The sequence below is a fragment of the Orycteropus afer genome, unplaced genomic scaffold (assembly GCF_000298275.1).
Source record: "Orycteropus afer afer isolate SDZICR_OR568_19922 unplaced genomic scaffold, OryAfe1.0 scaffold00080, whole genome shotgun sequence".
In the NCBI taxonomy this organism is placed as follows: Eukaryota; Metazoa; Chordata; class Mammalia; order Tubulidentata; family Orycteropodidae; genus Orycteropus; species Orycteropus afer.
Window position 1 is genome coordinate 7,931,145 of NW_006921667.1, and position 17,975 is coordinate 7,949,119.

Sequence of the window (17,975 nt, forward strand, 5' to 3'; positions counted from 1 at the left end):
TGCTGGTTTGCACCTCCGTGTTGGTGGCTGTCCTTGGCAAGGCTCAGTGCAGGGGATGTGGGAGTGGGAATTACAGCACCGCCTCCCTGACACACAAGTTGTCAATATGTGCACAGCTGGTGGGAGGCTCAGGCAGGGCAACTGAGCAGAGCTGTTTCAAGCTGGGAGGACTGGGTGGGGGGGTTGACTTCTGGGGCAGGAGGAGGTGGCCCATCTGAATCCAATCTCTCTCTCTCCCTCCCCACCCCTCCACCTCCTGCTTTCTTTTCACAGATAACCAGCCCGAGTCATGCAGTCTTTTCGAGAAAGGTGTGGTTTCCATGGCAAACAGCAGAACTACCAGCAGACCTCACAAGAGACATCACGCCTGGAGAATTACAGGCAGTCGAGTCAGGCCGGGCTGAGCTGTGATCGGCAGCGGCTGCTCACCAAGGATTATTATAACCAGCAGCCTTATCCAGGCTACGAGGGCGGTGCGGGTACACCCGCAAGCTCAGCAGCCTCAGTGGTGGCTGAGAAGTACCACCGAGGCAGCAAAGCCCTGCCCTCGCAGCAGGCTCTGCAGGGGCGGCCAGCTTTCCCCAGCTACAGTGTGCAGGACAACAGCTCATACCCAGGCCGCTACTCGGGTGGGGAAGAAAGCCTGCAGGCCTGGGGGGCTCCACAGCCACCACCTCCACAGCCACAGCCCCTGCCGGGGAGTATGGGCAAGTATGATGAGAGCTTAATGAAAAAGACAGCAGTACCCCCCAGCAGGCAGTACCCGGAACAGGGCACCCAGCTGCCCTTTCGGACTCACTCCCTCCACATGCAGCAACAGCAGCAGCAGCTGCAACAGTTGCCACAGCCTCAGCAGCCCCTGGTGTACCCCAAACTCCAGAGGCAGAAGCTGCAGAACGACATCGCCTCACCACTGCCCTTCCCCCAGAGCAGCCACTTTCCCCAGCATTCACAGTCCTTCCCTGCCTCCTCCACCTACTCCCCATCTGTCCAGGGTGGTGGGCAGGGGGCTCACTCCTACAAGAGTTGCACAGCACCGTCTGCCCCATCCCATGACAGACCCCTGACAGCCAACGTCAGCCTGGCCCCAGGGCAGCGGATCCAGACCCTTCATGCCTACCCATCTGGCCGCCTCAGCTATGACCAGCAGAAGCAGCAGCAACAACAAGCCCTTCAGAGCCGGCACCATGCCCAAGAAACCCTCCATTACCAAAACCTCACCAAGTACCAACACTATGGGCAGCAAAGTCAGGGCTACTGCCAGCCAGATGCAGCTGTTCGAACTCCAGAGCAGTACTACCAGACCTTCAGTCCCAGCTCCAGCCACTCACCTGCACGCTCGGTGGGCCGCTCCCCTTCCTACAGCTCTACCCCATCGCCACTGATGCCAAACCTGGAGAACTTTCCCTACAACCAGCAGCCACTCAGCACCGGGGCTTTCCCCACTGGTATCACTGACCACAGCCACTTCATGCCCCTGCTCAACCCCTCCCCAACAGATGCCACCAATTCTGTGGACCCCCAGGCTGGCAACTGTAAGCCCCTGCAGAAGGACAAGCTTCCTGAGAGCCTGCTGTCAGACCTCAGCCTGCAGAGCCTCACAGCCCTGACCTCACAGGTGGAGAACATCTCTAACACCGTGCAGCAGCTGCTACTCTCCAAGGCCACTGTGCCACAGAAGAAGGGAGTCAAGACCCTCGTATCCAGGACCCCAGAGCAGCTCAAGAGCCAGCACTGCAGCCCTGAAGGCAGCAGTTACTTGGCTGAGCCGGTGGGCACACCACTGTCAGAGCCCCTGAGCAGTACCCCACAGTCCATCCACGCTGAGCCCCCAGAGGCTGACTATCTCAGTGGCTCCGAGGACCCTCTGGATCGCAGCTTCCTCTACTGCAACCAGGCCCGTGGCAGCCCTGCCAGGGTAAACAGCAACTCCAAGGCCAAGCCTGAGTCAGTGTCCACCTGCTCCGTGACCTCACCAGATGATATGTCTACCAAGTCTGATGACTCTTTTCAGAGCCTGCATAGCAGCCTGCCACTAGACAGCTTCTCTAAATTCGTGGCAGGTGAGCGTGACTGCCCACGGCTGCTGCTCAGTGCCCTGGCTCAGGAGGATTTGGCCTCTGAGATCCTGGGGCTACAGGAGGCCATGGGTGAGAAGGCCGATAAGGCCTGGGCTGAGGGGCCCAGTCTGGCCAAGGATGCCAGCAAGACACCCTTTTCTCTGGAGAACCACAGCGCCTGCCTGGACCCTGGGGCCAAGAGTATGTGGCCACGGCCAGGGGAACCAGAGGCCCTGCCCGACCCCTTGCAGTTGGACAAGGGCAGCAACACCAAGGACTTCAGTCCAGGGCTGTTTGAGGACCCCTCCATGGGCTTTGCCTCCCCCAACCCCAAAAAGACGACTGGGCCCCTCTCCTTTGGTACCAAGGCCCCACTTGGGGCAGCTCCTGCAGACCCTGCCTCAGCAGCCTTTGACTGCTTCCCAGACACAGCCACTACTGGCTCAGCAGATGGCACCAACCCCTTCGCCTGGCCTGAGGAGAACCTGGGTGATGCCTGCCCCCGGTGGGGACTGCACCCAGGCGAGCTCAACAAGGGCCTAGAGCCTGGCGGGAAGGCCTCAGAGGGTGTCACCAAAGAGGGTGTCCAGGAGGCACCAGCCTGCCTCAGCTTCCAAGGGGAAGAGCCCACAGGGGAGAAGGCAGCCGTTCCTGGAGACTTCAAGCAGGAAGAGGCAAGCGGGGTGAAGGAAGAGGCTGGGGGGCTGCTGCAGTGCCATGAGGTAGGCAAGGCGGACGGGTGGCTGGAGGAGAGCCAGCATTGCTGTGCTGCCACTGACTTTGGGGACCTCCCACTGTTGCCACCCGCCAGCAGGAAGGAGGATTTAGAGGCTGAGGAGGAGTACTCCTCTCTTTGTGAGCTCTTGGGCAGCCCCGAACACAGGCCCAGCCTGCAGGACCCACTATCCCCTAAAGCCCCACTGCCCTGCACCAAGGAGGAGGTAGAAGAGGCGCTAGACTCAAAGTCCGGCTGGGGCTCACCCTGCCACCTGTCTGGGGATTCTGTCATCCTGCTGGGCCCCACTGTGGGCGCTGAGTCCAAAGTCCAGAGCTGGTTCGAGGCCTCCATGTCCCACATGAAGCCAGGTGAGGAAGGGCCTGATGGTGAGCAGGCACCAGGGGATACCACCACCTCAGATGCCTCACTGGCCCCAAAGCTCAACAAGCCTGCTGTGCCCGAGACCCCCATTGCCAAGAAAGAGCCTGTGCCACGGGGCAAAAGCTTGCGGAGTCGGCGGGTGCACCGTGGGCTGCCTGAGGCTGAGGACTCTCCATGCAGGGCACCAGCGCTGCCCAAAGACCTCTTGCTCCCTGAGTCCTGTGCAGGACCTCCCCAGGGGCAGATGGAAGGGGCAGGGGCCCCGGGCCGGGGCACCTTGGAAGGGCTCCCCAGGATGTGCACACGTTCCTTCACAGCCCTGAGTGAGCCCCGCACCCCTGGTCCCCCAGGCCTGCCTACCACCCCTGCACCTCCAGACCGGCTTGGGGGCAAGCAACGCTCAGCCTTCAAATCAGGCAAACGGGTGGGGAAGCCCTCGCCCAAGGCCGCGTCCAGCCCTAGTAACCCTGCTGCCTTGCCTGTGGCCTCTGACAGCACCCCCATGGGCTCCAAGACCAAGGAGCCAGACTCACCCGGCACCCCAGGCAAGGACCAGCGCTCTATGATCCTCCGGTCCCGCACCAGAACCCAGGAGGCCTTCCATGCCAAGCGGAGGCGGCCAGCAGAGAGCCGGCTGCCCAACTGCCGTACCACCAAGAAGCTCCTCACCAACCATCTGCCTGCACCCTTCAAGGCCTCCAGCGGCCCCCAGAAGGAGGGCAGGGTGGCCCAGAGGGCACGGATCCCCAAGCCTGGAGGGAGCATCAGTAAGTCATCTGAGCGGCCCCTGCATGCGCTCAAGCGGAAAGCCTCCTTCATGGCACCCATTCCCACCAAGAAGCGCAACTTGGTGTTACGGAGCAGTGGTAGCACCGGCAGCAGCTGCAGTGGGGATGCCCAGGAGGAGAAGTCCGAGGGCACCCTGACCCTCTTCAAGAGGTTGTCTTCTCCCAAGAAAGCCAAGCTAGCCAAGGGCAGTGGTAGTGAGCCCCCTGCAAAGCCCCCGCCCCCAGAAGCCCCCAGTGTCTGCATCAAGATGGCTTCAAGAGCCTCCTTCCAAGGGGCCATGAAAACCAAGGTGCTGCCCCCTCGCAAGGGCCGGGGCCTGAAGCTGGAAGCCATCGTGCAGAAGATCACCTCTCCCAGCCTCAAGAAGTTTGCATGCAAAGTGGCACCTGGGACCACACCTGCTGACCCCCTGAGCCCAACTCTTACCGAGAAGGAGCGAGGGCTGAAAAGTACAGGAGGCAGCCCTGCAGGGGCAGAGGAAGGACTGTTAACCGTAGGTGTGGGACAGAAGCTCCCAGCAGCTCTGGGGGCTGACCCATTATGCAGAAATCCAAACAACAGATCCTTAAAAGGCAAACTTATGATGAACAGTAAGAAACTGTCCTCAACCGACTATTTCAAAACTGAGACCTGTACATCCCCAGAGGCCCTGCCACCTGGAGGGACCACCCTGGCACCTAAGAAGAGAAGCAGGAAGGGCAGGGCTGGAGCCCTCGGACTCTCCAAAGGCCCTCTGGATAAACGTCCCAACTTGGGCCCAGCTCTGCTCTCAACCCCCCGAGACAGGGCCAGTAACACACAGGGGGGTGATGAGGACATCTCTGGTAGAGGCAAAAAGCCAAAGATGGAGGAGCTGGTCCTGTACTCCCAGTCCCCTGAGGGTCCACCCTGCCAGCCCCAGACCAGGGCACAGAAGCAGCCAGGCCACATCAACTATAGCAGCTATTCCAAGCGGAAGCGGCTCACGCGGGGCCGGGCTAAGAATAGCAGCTCCTCACCCTGTAAGGGGCGTGCCAAACGGCGGCGGCAGCAGCAGCAAGTGCTGCCCCTGGATCCTGCAGAACCTGAAATCCGCCTCAAGTACATTTCCTCCTGCAAACGGCTTCGAGCTGATAACCGGATCCCAGCCTTCTCCCCCTATGTTCGGGTGGAGAAGCGAGATGCGTTCACCACCGTATGCACTGTTGTCAACTCTCCTGGGGATGAGCCCAAGCCCCACAGGAAGCCTTCCTCCTCCACTTCCTCTTCTTCCTCCTCATCCTCCTTCTCCTTGGACGTGGCTGGGGCCTCCCTAGCCACACTCCCTGGAGGCTCTGTCCTGCAACCACGGCCCTCCCTGCCCCTCTCTTCCACCATGCACCTGGGGCCCGTGGTCTCCAAGGCCCTTAGTACCTCTTGCCTTGTTTGCTGCCTCTGCCAAAACCCAGCCAACTTCAAGGACCTCGGGGACCTCTGTGGTCCCTACTACCCTGAACACTGCCTCCCCAAAAAGAAGCCAAAACTCAAGGAGAAGGTGCGGGTAGAGGGCACCTTCGAGGAGGCCTCCTTGCCCCTAGAGAGAACACTCAGAGGCTTTGAATGTGCAGCTGCCGCCACCACCACCACCACCACCACCACCGGGAAGCTCCTCAGGCCTGACGGGCCAGCTGACCTAGCCAAGCAGGGTTCACTGCGCACCAGTGCCCGGGGTCTGTCGAGGCGGCTACAGAGTTGCTACTGCTGTGATGGCCAGGGAGACGGTGGTGAGGAGGCAGCCACAGCCGACAAAAGTCGCAAGCATGAGTGCAGCAAGGAAGATCCAGCGGAGCCTGGTGGGGGCACCCAGGAGCACTGGGTGCATGAGGCCTGTGCCGTGTGGACGGGCGGGGTCTACCTGGTGGCCGGGAAGCTTTTTGGGCTACAGGAGGCCATGAAGGTGGCTGTGGACATGGTAAGAAGTAAGCCCATCCAAAGTGGGAAGCTGGGGTTCTGAAGGACAAGGCTGGGAGTCCCTCATCTCTCAGACATGTCCACACCATACATTAATGTTTGCAGACTTGGAGCAACATCTGGGGGGCCCAGGTACTGGAAGTGCTTGCAGGTTGAAGCAGCACATACCTGCCCATTTCTATCCCACTGTCCAGCCTGACCATGCTTCCTGCCCAGCCCACATTCACCTGAACCTTCCGGCTCCAGTCCACCCAGAGCCCACTGGTCTCCCCTTCTGAGGGGACCAGAACAGACCACAAGGCACCTCAAAGGCTAGCCCTCAAAAGCAAGTTGTCTGCATTACCAGCTCTTCATCTTTAAATGGAGTTGGGCATTTAGAAGAACCCTGGCAGTAGCACACGGTTGGGACGTGTCCCTGATGACAGGGCCCTTCCTGCCCCCAAGACCAGACGACCCACAGCAGGGGAGCCCTGAAAACAGGGAAACTCTTTTCTAAGGCTGTACAAACAAGGGCTTGAGCTGGTGTCTCAGGTTCAAATCCCAACACAGTCCCCTTGCTTACTGTGTGCCTTGGGGCTTATTACTCAGCCTCTCTGTGCCTTCATTTCCTCATCTCTGGAGGGAGGATAATCACACCTGCCATGGAGGGGTTGTGAAGATTAAAGAATGAATCCCTGTGAAGTCTTTAGAGCAGTGCCTGGTGCATATTTAGTGACTTATGATTGTTGGATACCAAGATCTCTGGTCATAGTAGCAACAGGAGCATTATTGTTATGAGTAGTGTTACTACTGCTTTAGTCACTGGCAGACTGTCAGCATTCTCCATGGCCCCCTGCCGAGGAAGGGAGCATGGACCCTTTTGCAGATGAAGTTTACAGTAGCTCAGAGGAACCACCAAAGATCTCTCTTTACCCCCACATGGCTGCCTCTTGTTAGCTTGAGGGGCCTAGGGGTCCATGGATGGGGAGGGTCATCACTCTATCCCTGGGCCCTGCTCCTGCCAACCCTGACCCCCCATTCAGGTCCACCGTGTTGCCACCCCTTCCTCCCCCATCCAGGGTTTTTGTGAAGACTGCCCTTCTGAGGTACCCTGCTCCTGAGTAGAGGGTCAGGTACAAGGAACAGTTCTGATGGGAGGAGGAGAAGTGGGGGGTTTCAGGGCTGGCTCAGCCCTGAGGAAGCTTGCCCAAGGCCCAGACCCCTGGTTGCCTGCATCTGAAGAACTCGGTGCCTGAAGGGAGCTGCCCCAGCCCACCCACTAGTTCCCTCCTGCTTCCACAGTCCCCACCTGCCCTCCCAGGCCCCAAGCCTCCTGCTCCAGGATGACTACCTCCACGCTGTTCCATTCACCATCCTCCAGCTGCTTCCCACCCACACCTCTGCCCTGGGTGGTTTGGCCTCACCTGGCAAAACCACCCCCCAGAGGAGCATGTGTTGACTACCCTATTGGTGTGGGAATCAGCCTCCCACAGCCTGTACTCCCAGTCCCCTGAGGATATTAAGAGATTCTTTTTGGGCCTTTCCTCCTGGCCCACCAGGATAGCCCTACAGGCCTGGTTCTCTTTCTTTCTCGATGCTTTTTCTCATTGCTGGCTCCTTTCCAGCCACCTTCAAATAGGCTCCAGTCTCCAGTCATTAAAATATAACCCTCAGCTCCTGGTCCCAGCTGACTACCCTATAGCTGTTCACAGCCCACCTCTCAAAAGTGCTGTCTTCATGCTAACTACATGTCCTCATCTCCAGTCTATTCCACAACTCATTGCTCAGGCTCCTCCTGCCTGCACTGCTTGCCTGGGCCAATCTCAACACCCCTACCCCCTGACACTCGCTCACACCCACACCCATTCTCGAGTCCCAGCACAGCCTGGCCTGGGGGGTGGGGTACAGGCATAGAGTAGCACCCCCAGGCACAGCTCCTGCTTCTGCAGCTCAGGGTCCCTCCACTCTGGCTGGCACCAGAATCTGGTGCAGCACATCACATGACTATTAAGTACTGAGCTCTGCCCCCTGTGTATGCTTCAAAAATGGCCTGACAGCCTCTCTCCACCAGGGCATCTCCAGAAAGGTCAGAACAGAGAAGACAGACCTCAGGTGTTTGCCAGTGTGGCAGCTCCCTGCCTCTGGACAGAATGCCTCTGGGGCAGCTCAGGAAGAGCCTAAGGGCCTCCCTGCCAGCGAGGGTGAGTGCAAGGTCACCCTCCCAGAGCCTGGATGAGTTCATTAGCATGTTCCCACACATCGTCACACCAAGGGAGAGATAAGCTTCCTAGGGCTGCTGGCTGCACCTTCCATTCTCAGAGGAGAGGCTACTTAGAGCCACCATTCAATCTACCTGTCCTCCAGTGCCTTCTGTCTCCACCAAGGTCCCCTCCTGCCTTGGCAGCCCAGTGGCAGCAATATCACACACAGCCCCTGTTCCAATCCCAGCTCTACTGAGGGCCTGGGGTGTGATTCAGGCAAGGCCCTTGGCTTTGGAAGCCCCTCCTATACATGCTGGTCCCACTGGTAGGGCTGCAGGGTCAGGTGGGGCCTCTCTGACCTGCCTGGTACCCACAGTGGCTCTGGGAGGAGGCTGGTCCCCACCCTATCATACTTGCTGGTCTTTTGGCCTCAGCTTTGTTCTTGGGAGCTCTGGTGGTATAGTGCCTAAGGTATTTGACTGCTAACCAGTAGGCTGGTGGTTCAAACCCACCAGCCATTCCTCAGAAAGGAAGATTGGTCAATCTATTTCCGTAGAGATACCACCTCAGAAACTCAAGGAGGGGTCACTGTGAGTCAGAAACAACTCGTTGGCAGTGAGTTTAGGAGCTCTGATGAACCAGACATAGTGCCTAAGGCATTTGACTGCTAACTAGAAGGCTGGTGGTTCAGACCCAGGAGCCACTCCTGCAAAGGGAAGATTGGGCAATCTACTTTGCAGTGATATTGCCTTGGAAACCCAAGGAGGAGTCACTCACTGTAAGTTGAATCCAACTCAATGGGTGGTGAGTTTGGGTTGGGTTTTTTGTTTTGTTAATATTTGCTCTCTGGAGGGACAGAACTTCTGTGAGGAATCTTAAGGACACCCCTTTTCCCTCAATGTCTTCCAGCCATCTCTTGAAAAATCCTATAAAACCTGCTTTTTCTGAGCCCTACTACACCCACCTCCTGGAACTTCCATTTCCCAGAGTATATCCTCCAAGACTGACTCAGGTGCTCCTGTCTCCCCTCCAGGTGGTGTCTGACCCTTCAGAAGCTTTAGGGTGAAGAGGCCCCAGTTTGGAGCTCTTGCCTCCTTCAGCTGGAGCCCTGTTGTAGCAGGGAGAGTGGTGCTGGGGTCAGGAGGTCCTGACACATCCATCTCCCTTCCCTCAGTTTCCTTATTTCTAAAATGGGCAGCATGCATGTGCCTGCCTAACAGATTGTTGAGGGACCTGTATACAGGAAAGAAGTCTCAACCCCCAGTCAGCCAGAGCAGCACCCACTGTTACTCTCTAAACATCCAAGGACCATTTTCAGACAGGAGACTTGGGCCTGGTCTGGGCCCCACTTCTATTTCATCACCTCTCTGTGAGTCAGGAACCCCCGGGGGGGTATGTTTGTTCCCAGGCGGCCCAACCCTGCCCAAAGGGAAATTGCTCAGTCAGAGATATCATGTGAAAGCTTGATACAGAATGTTCCCCACCTCCCATCCTGCACTTCGCTACTCTCAGCTCTGGGCACCAGAGAGGGCATTCTTGGGCTAGGCCAGGGAGGGGTAAAATAGGATTTCTCACCCCTAGGGTATTTTTGGAAGAAGCTCTAGTGGTGCAGTGCCTAAGGCATTTGACTCTGAAGATTGGCGGTTCAAACCCACCAGTGGCTCTGCGAAAGGAAGATGGGGCAATCTACTTCTGTAAAGGTTTACTGCCTCAGAAACCCAGTGGGGGTCACTATGAGTCAGAATCCACTTGATAGCAGTGAGTTTGGGTTGGTTAGTTTTGTTTGTTTTTTTGGTGGGGGTGTTTTTGGTTTTGTCCTCCCCCAGCTGTTTTGTGGGGGTTCCCCCTCAGTCCTGGGTCCTTGGATGGAGCCCTGTATTTGCACATCACAGTACAAGGTATGGTTGCAAGCATGCGATCCTGAGTCCAACCCTGCTGCTCACAATATGTGTTGCTTAACCTTTCTGAGCCATTGTTTCCTTGCTGGTAAACTTAGTAAAAGAACAAAAACATCTTCATAAGGTTAAGAGGATGAGACTTCCAGTTGTGCCTGGCACGAAGTGAGCTAGTGTTGTTTCAGCAGCTTAGCATCTGAGCCTGGACCCTGTCACCACAGTCACTTACCTGCTGGATGAATAGAAGGCTTCCCTCCAGCTCCTTGTAGCTTCTGTCCATACAGTAAGGGGCTATGATTCTGGAGTCTTCCTTGTCCCTACCTGGACCTCCAGTTTTGCCTCATTCCTCCAAGAGCTTTCTTGGCATTGCTATCTTGTCCTCTAGGCAGCTGGCCCAGGCATAGTAGGGCTTCAAGCTCAGGGGACCCACATTTGGAGACCTAGCATGGGCTGGGCACCAGGCTAGGTGGCCAACATTTACATGAACTCAACATCTAGGGAGACTGGCTTCCTTATCTCCTTTTCAAAGGTGAAACTTGAGTCCTGAATAGGTGGCTGACTTGTCCTGGGGTCGGTCAGTGACTCCTAGCCCAGAATGCAGTCTGCTGTCTTAAAGGGAGAAAACCATGCTGATTGCATCACTTGGGCATGGGAGCCTCAGTTGCACCATCTAAAGTGAAGTGAGTGAAAGTTGCCCACCTTGAAGGCTGTTAGGGGGATGAGGACACACACACAGGACTTACCTGGGACCCAGCACCCAGAAGCATTCAGACACTGGCTGGTACCTGGTAGTGGTAACTAGCATTGTTGAGTTTTTCTCATTGACTGAGTATGCAGATTGTCACTGAATCTTCACAAGCACCCCATCAGGGAAGCACCTCCCCATCTTGACAGATGAGGAACTGAGTGAGGCACAGAGAAGTTTGAGTCACTCATCCAACATCATGTGGCACAGAAGGACAAAGTTGGGATTTGAACCCAGATCTGTGTGATGCCAAGATAATGCTTATCTACCAAGTGGTCATTTCCCAACCCTGAAAGCCCCCACACCCATAACACCAGCCCAGGGGCTGCCAAAAAATCAAGCCTGGTAGGCATTTGCACTCTAATCCTGAGCCACCTCCAGTCAGTCCTTGGGACCATTTCAGCAGGTGGAGGCAGAGACTGGGGGCCTGTATTAAAGTTTGCGGGCTGGGCTCTTCAGCAGAGACTCACCTGCTTCTCTCTATTCACCAGACATGTTCCAGCTGCCAAGAAGCTGGAGCCACCATTGGATGCTGCCACAAAGGATGCATCCATACCTATCATTACCCGTGTGCCAGCGATGCCGGTAAGAGCCAACCTGCAGAGGCAGGAAAGGCCCTGGAGGCTTGTTTGGGCAGTCCAGGAGCATAGCTCCTTGAACCTAGGCCCCATGTGGTCCCTGGGCTTCCCTTCTCTCCTACCCAGAGGTTCTATATCTCCTTGCCTTCTCTCTGTATGAGCCTGTGGTGGGTAATGCTGGAACATGAAGATAAGTCAGTCCCCAGACCCCTGTCTGAAGAAGGTCCAGTCTGATTGGGGAAATAGGCATACATTATAAAATTAAGAGCTGTTCGAGAAGCTGTCATTGCCAAGGGATGGGGAGGATCTCAAGCCTTGGAGAGGAAGACATAGTAGGACTGGGCCTTTCAAAGATGAATAGGAGGGAGGCTCAGGGTAGAGAAAAAGGGAAGGGACAACAGAAACAGAATGAGGTAGGAGGAGATGAGAGTCAAAACAGAGACAGTCCAAATCATTAGTTGATGATGGAGAATACTTACAGAATGTTTTAAGCAGGGTGATGGTGTCTGGAAATAGGACCAGACTCCCCTGCAGCATCTCCCCAATTCTCTACTCTCATTTACTGAGCACCTACTGTTGCCAGGCATGCAGAATGACAGACCGTAAGGGCCAGAGAGATCTGAGAGCCTCAACACTCATCACCTGGGTAGGGAAACTGAGACTCAAAGACCATTCTTACTACATCCAGAGGAAGAAATTGCTTATGGTAGCATTTTAGTCATTCATAATAGCATACTTAGGGGGTTTTAGAACAGTTTTTGCATGAATTCAGTCCCTTGTGACATTCTTACTGTGTGGCCTTTGGCAAACACGCAGTTTCTTCATCTGTAAAATGAGGATTATAATAATCTCTTCTTTTTGGAGCTGTTTGAAGCAGGGGGTGAAATAATGAACACACAAGGCTTTGTTCATGTTCAGGGCCCAAGAAATGCAACCTCAGCCCACATGTCCTGTGTCTCCCTCCCATGCTCGCTCCTTCCGCCACCAGGTGAGCTACATAGATGTGGACAGAGAACTGGGATGAGGCAAGGGCTACAGCTCCCTACATCCTTCCCTTAAAGGTCAAAGAAGGATGACATGCTCATGACCCTGTTTCATGGATAGAGAAGCCAAGGCCACATCACTCTCTCTAGGCCAGTAGGACCCTCCTACTGCCTGGAAACCAAGTGTCCCTCCTCCCAACCTCGTGTCTACTCCTGCTCTGCTGGCCAGGGGACCATTCCCTGTCTCCCACCTGCCTGCTTGGTCCTGGCCAGCACGCACCCCACCCCCTCAAGTTGCCTACTGGAACGTTACCAGTCTTTGAATGATGACAGCTCCATGGAGGGCTGAACTACCGGCTGACTCTCAAACTAGATTTTAATGTAGTCATTTTATTAGACACATGGCCTCACAACCAACCAATAGCTGCCGTGGGTTGTGGTCTTCACCCTGTGGTGATCAGTTTAGCACCTCTCACATGCCCTGCCCTATGTTAGGCATCAGTATTGCTAGTTGCTCCTTTGCAAGAGCTCACCTCACCCAAGGTCACACAGCACAAACTGGGCATAACTAGGGTATGGTTCCAGGTCCTTCTTATTCCATATCTAGTGCTCTTGCTTCTACCCTAGTAATTTGAGCTAGACCCTGAGGTCTAGAGGGAGTGGGCAGTGACTAGGTAGTGGTGGGACTTACACGTTAGGCTTTAGCAACAGAGCTGTTGTTACCAATGAGATTCCAGAAGGACTTCCCATATAACAAGGATCTCTATAGAGCCACTAGATTTCAGTAGGAAGGGGGCCCCAAGGCTAGAGAGATAAAGTGCTGACAAAATCAGAACTATGTATGAGAAAGAGCTGATGGGCTACTGCAATAGTTCAGGCAAGAGACTGGGTTGCTGCTGCAGTAGAGCCATGCAGTCCAAAGCCTTCATTGGCACAGAATTAACAGGAATTGATTTGAGAGATGAGGGAGAGGGAGGTGTCAAGCCTGAGGTCCAGCTTCTCAATGCGGGGCCACCATCGTAAGAAGGAGAGGCCATAGAAGAGAGCAGGCCCAAGGCAGAGCAGAATGTGCAGATAGAGTGTATTAGCTGTTGATACTTTGCTGCTGGTCCTTCTTAGCCCCAGCAGAGTGTCTTAAACAGGAACCCTTTATTGTTTCTCATGGTGGGAGGGTGGGCTTATCACTACCAAGCTCACTCATGGGCTGTAGTCTCCTGTCAGGCCAGCTGGTTGCAGGACAGTCGAGGAGGCCTCAGCTGGAGTAGCACCTCTGCACCACGTGGTCACTCATCCTCCACAGGCTACCTATCTTCATGGCCTCAGGGAGGCTCAGAGGTCGCCAAAGTTACAAGGCTTTTTTATGCCTAGGCTGGAAACTGGCAGAGCAGCTCTTCCCAAAGCATTCTATTAGCCAAAGCAACTCTCAAAACCAGCCTAGATCCAAGTGGTAGAAAATAGACTCCTCTTCCTGATTGAGGGGGTAGGAGGTGGCCTTGAAACTTCCATTACAAAAGGCTTGGAGGGGTTGAATTGGGGGCTGTTTTTGCAATGTACACAGGGGACAGGTTCCTTTTGGACATACAGGGCATGGTCATAGCCAGGTTCTAGAGATTTGCTAGCCACCAGCAGGTGGAGGTCACTGGAGGATTTTCCCAGTGTCTGCAGGGGGAAAGAGAGGAGACACTACCTTTCTACAGCCCACAGCAGTGGTGAGAGGAAATGGAAGGGAACCACTGGGAAACTGAGGGACTGCAGCCAAAGAAAGTGGGGGAGTAAGTGTGGCAATGGAGAAGTGAGGGAGAAGTTTCAGGGTGCAGGGTGGGCCAGCAATGCCATCCTCTCCCTGGGTGCTCCAGAAGATGGCGACCCTAGCCAGCCAAGAGAGGTTGGAGGTAAGGGGAACTGAAGAAGAGCTGGCCAAGCTGATCAGATATTGGAGCCAAAGGCCATCACACCCACCCAAAATCCAGGCCTACCAAGTAGGGCCCCACAGGGACCTACTGGGTGTCTGAGTCAGGCTGCCACCTCTTCCCTTCACCACTGCCCTGGCCTACTAGCCACCTTCTACACCCTCATCCAGAGCCCTATTCTGGAGAAAAACAGCGATTCATCAGACCTGCAGAAGCTACAACACGGCACTGTTGAAACCTTTTCATTTAGGCTGGGGGTCACCTTGTTAGCTAGGGCCAAGTTCCTAGGTTCAAACCCTAAGATAAGGACTCTGCCTGGAGCCCTCGCTGACTGGCTACCAGAGAGCCAGGAAGAGGTTAGGCAGCTCATATGTGGGTCTGGCTCCCAGACATTGTGGGTTTGTTCAAGACAGTGGTGGCAAGGCCTGGAAAGGGAGAGGGACCTGAAATGGGGCTGGGGGTGCCAGTAAGAAAAGCCAGGGCCTTCCTAGGTGGTGGCAGGCAGGAAAGTGAGACTCATTGGGACATCCTCATACCTTGGTCCCAGGCAGACACTAGGGGCAGAGCATTATCTGTCATCTTTGATCCTTCAGGGTGGGCAAGTGCCACTAGACACCAGACACATGCTGAGATTCACTGAGGCCCAAGGCCTCACTGCTACTACTCTTCCTGCCCCTGCTTAGCTGCCCTCCCCCTGCTAGGCCAGGAGCCCCTATGGAACAAGCTCCCACCCAACTCCTGAGCACCTGCCATGTGCCAGACCCATGCTGGTAGCTTACACTCCCCACAAGAGACATACAGGTAGTGGCATCTTATCCATTTTACAGATGTGGAGGTCACAGCTCAGGGAAGTAGTAACTGGCAGGTACAGCTGGCATTTGAATCCTGACTTGTGACTCTTTCCCAGTCATTTAACAAACATTCATAGAGTCCTCACTGGGGATCATGGCCTCTTCTAGGAGCTGGATGTATTCCTTGAACTGGTGTCCTTGGGACTGACTTCTCCAGGTTGATAAATACATCAGTATAATGTAATAGGAGGTAGTAACAAATGCCCCTGAGCAAGGCCCTGGGCTTTGTTCTGTGACTGAGGGCAAGGGTGGGCCGTTGGCACAGAACAGGGCCAAAGTTGGGATTGGGGGGTTTTAAGCAAGATCTGATTGACTCTCTGAAGGGAACAGCCTAGGTGAGCAGTGGGTACTCCCTCCCTCTCCCCCTGACCAGACACTACAATCCCTTTATGAGGTACTCTTTCCTAACCCCAGAAACTTCTTTTTGGTCACAGGTTGCATATTCATTGAAGAGAACTTTTCTTTGAAATGTCCCAAGCATAAGGTAGGTGATGGCAAGTCCTACCCCACCCACCCACCCCTGCCCAGGCCCAGCTCTCAGAGGGAGTTCTGCCCACACCAGGAGTCCTAGTGCCCCACCACACATAATGCCAGCTCAGCTCCGATCCACTGCCACCATGGCCTCATGATTGGTGGTTCACAAGCTGAGCAGGAGCAGGTGGGCACACACTACCCAAAAGAACGTTGTATGGCAGGTTCTGGACAACCCTGAATTCCTTGGAAGGGCTTGGAAAGATGCCTGGGAGGGGATGGTATAGGGAGGGTGGATGTTCACCTCCCACAAGAAGCCACCCCAGCCTAGTCCTGAGATGAAGGCAGGGCCTCTCGCAGGAGTGGGGTGGTGTCTGGGGTGGGGCTTATTGGAAAGCTGCGCCAGGGGGCCAGAGCTTCCAGCTGAATGGGACCTTTTGTTAGGTGCCCTGTGGTTGGATCTGATTCATAGCACAGAATGACACACTGCCTGGCTTTGCACCATTCTCAGTCCTTGCTATGTTGAACCCATTGTTGCAGCTACTGTATCAAAATCCATTTCATTGAAGGTCTCTTCATGATATCCTTCTTCAGGGACTGGTCTCTCTTGATAAAGTGTCCAAAGTATGTGAGACAAAGTCTGCCCATTGTCGATTCTAAGGAGCACCCTGGCTGTACTCCTTCAAGACAAATTTGTTCATTCCTCTGGCAGTCCATGGTATATTCAATATTCTATGCTAACATCATAAGTCAGAGGCTTTTCCTTCAGTCTTCTTTATTCATTGTACAGCTTTCACATGCATTTGAAGCAATTGGAAGCTCCATGGTTTGGGTCAGGTGCACCTTAGTCCTCAAAGTGATATCTTTGCTTTTAAACACTTTAAAGTGAGCTCTGGTGGCATAGTGCCTAAGGCATTTGACTGCTAACCAGAAGGCTGGTAGTTCAAACCAGCCAGCCACTCCTTGGAAGGAAGGTTGGGCAATCTACTTCCGTAGTGATACTGCCTCAGAAACCCAAGGAGGGGTCGCTATGAGTTGGATCTGACTCGGCAGCAGTGAGTTTGGTTTTTGGTTTTTGCAGATGTGCCCAGTGCCATATGTCATTTGATTTCTTGACTACTGCTCCCATGCATGTTGATTGTGGATCCAAGTAAAATGAAATCCTTGACTATTTCAATCTTTTCTCCATTTATCATGATGTTGCTTATTGGTCCAGTTGTGAGGATTTTTGTTTTCTTTATGGTTAAGTATAATCAATACTGAAGGCTGTAGTGTACAATTTTCATCAGTAAGTGCTTCAAGTTCACTTTCAGCAAGCAAAGTTGTGTCATCTACATATCACAAGTTGTTAATGAGTGTCTCTCCAACCCTAATTCTGTGTTCTTCATATCCAGCTTCTAGGATTATTTGCTCCAGTTATAGCATACAGATTGAATTAGTATGATAAAAGGATACAACCCTGATACACACCCTTCCTGATTTTAAACCATGTAGTAGCTCGTGTTTTTGTTCAAACAACTGCCTCTTGGTGTATGTACAGGTCGACCCCGTATGAGCACAATTAAGAGTTCTGGAATTGAATTCCCATTCTTCTCAATGTTGTTTATAATTTGTTATGAAATTAACACACAGTCAAATGCCTTTGCTTAGTCAATAAAACACAAGTAAACATCTTTCTGATATTCTCTGCTTTACGCCAAGATCCATCTGACATCAGCAATGATATTCCTCATTCCACTTCCTCTTCTGAATCCAGCTTGAATTTCTTACAGGACCCTGTCGATATACTGCTGCAACCAGTTTTTAATTATCTTCAGCAAAATTTTACTTGTGATAGTAATGACATTGTTCTGTTGGATAACCTTTCTTGAAATGGGCACAAATATGGATCTCTTCTGGTTGGTTGGCCAGGTAGCTGTCTTCCAAATTTCTTGGCATAAATGAGTGAGCGCTTCCAGTGCATCCATTTGTTGAAACATTTCAACTGACATTCCATCAATTCCTGGAGGCTTGTTTTTAGCCAGTGCCTTCAGTGCAGGTTGGACTTCTTCCTTCAGTACCTTTGGTTCTTGATATGCTACTTCCTAAAATGGTTGAACTTTGACCAATTCTTTTTGGTGCAGTGATTCTGTATATGCCTTCCATCTTCTTTTGATGTTTCCTGTATCGTTCAATATTTTGCCCATGGATTCCTTCAGTATTGCAACTTGAGGCTTAAATTTTTTCTCAGTTCTTTCAGCTTGAGAAATGCCTAGTGTGTTGTTCTTTTGTGGTTTTCTAACTCCATGTTATAATTTCATTATAATACTTTACTTTGTCTTCTTGAGCCACCCTCTGAAGTCTTTTGTTCAGCTCTTTTACTTCATCATTTCTTCCATTTGCTTTAGCTACTTTACATTCAGTAGCAAGTTTCAGTCAACACTGACATCCATTTTGGTCTTTTCCTTTCTTCATTGTCTTTTTAATGATCGTTTGCTTTCCTCAT

At 53.5% G+C, this 17,975-nt stretch overlaps 1 protein-coding gene across 1 annotated transcript; it reads left to right on the plus strand.

Annotated features, from left to right (window-relative positions):
- Positions 1-289: 289 nt before the first annotated feature.
- RAI1 (retinoic acid induced 1) lies at positions 290-15,590 on the plus strand. Its single transcript, XM_007941492.2, has 3 exons — positions 290-5,878; positions 11,189-11,282; positions 15,454-15,590. Exons 1-3 carry the CDS (start codon positions 290-292, stop codon positions 15,588-15,590), a joined length of 5,820 nt encoding a protein of 1,939 aa, XP_007939683.1.
- The last annotated feature ends 2,385 nt before the right edge of the window (positions 15,591-17,975 follow it).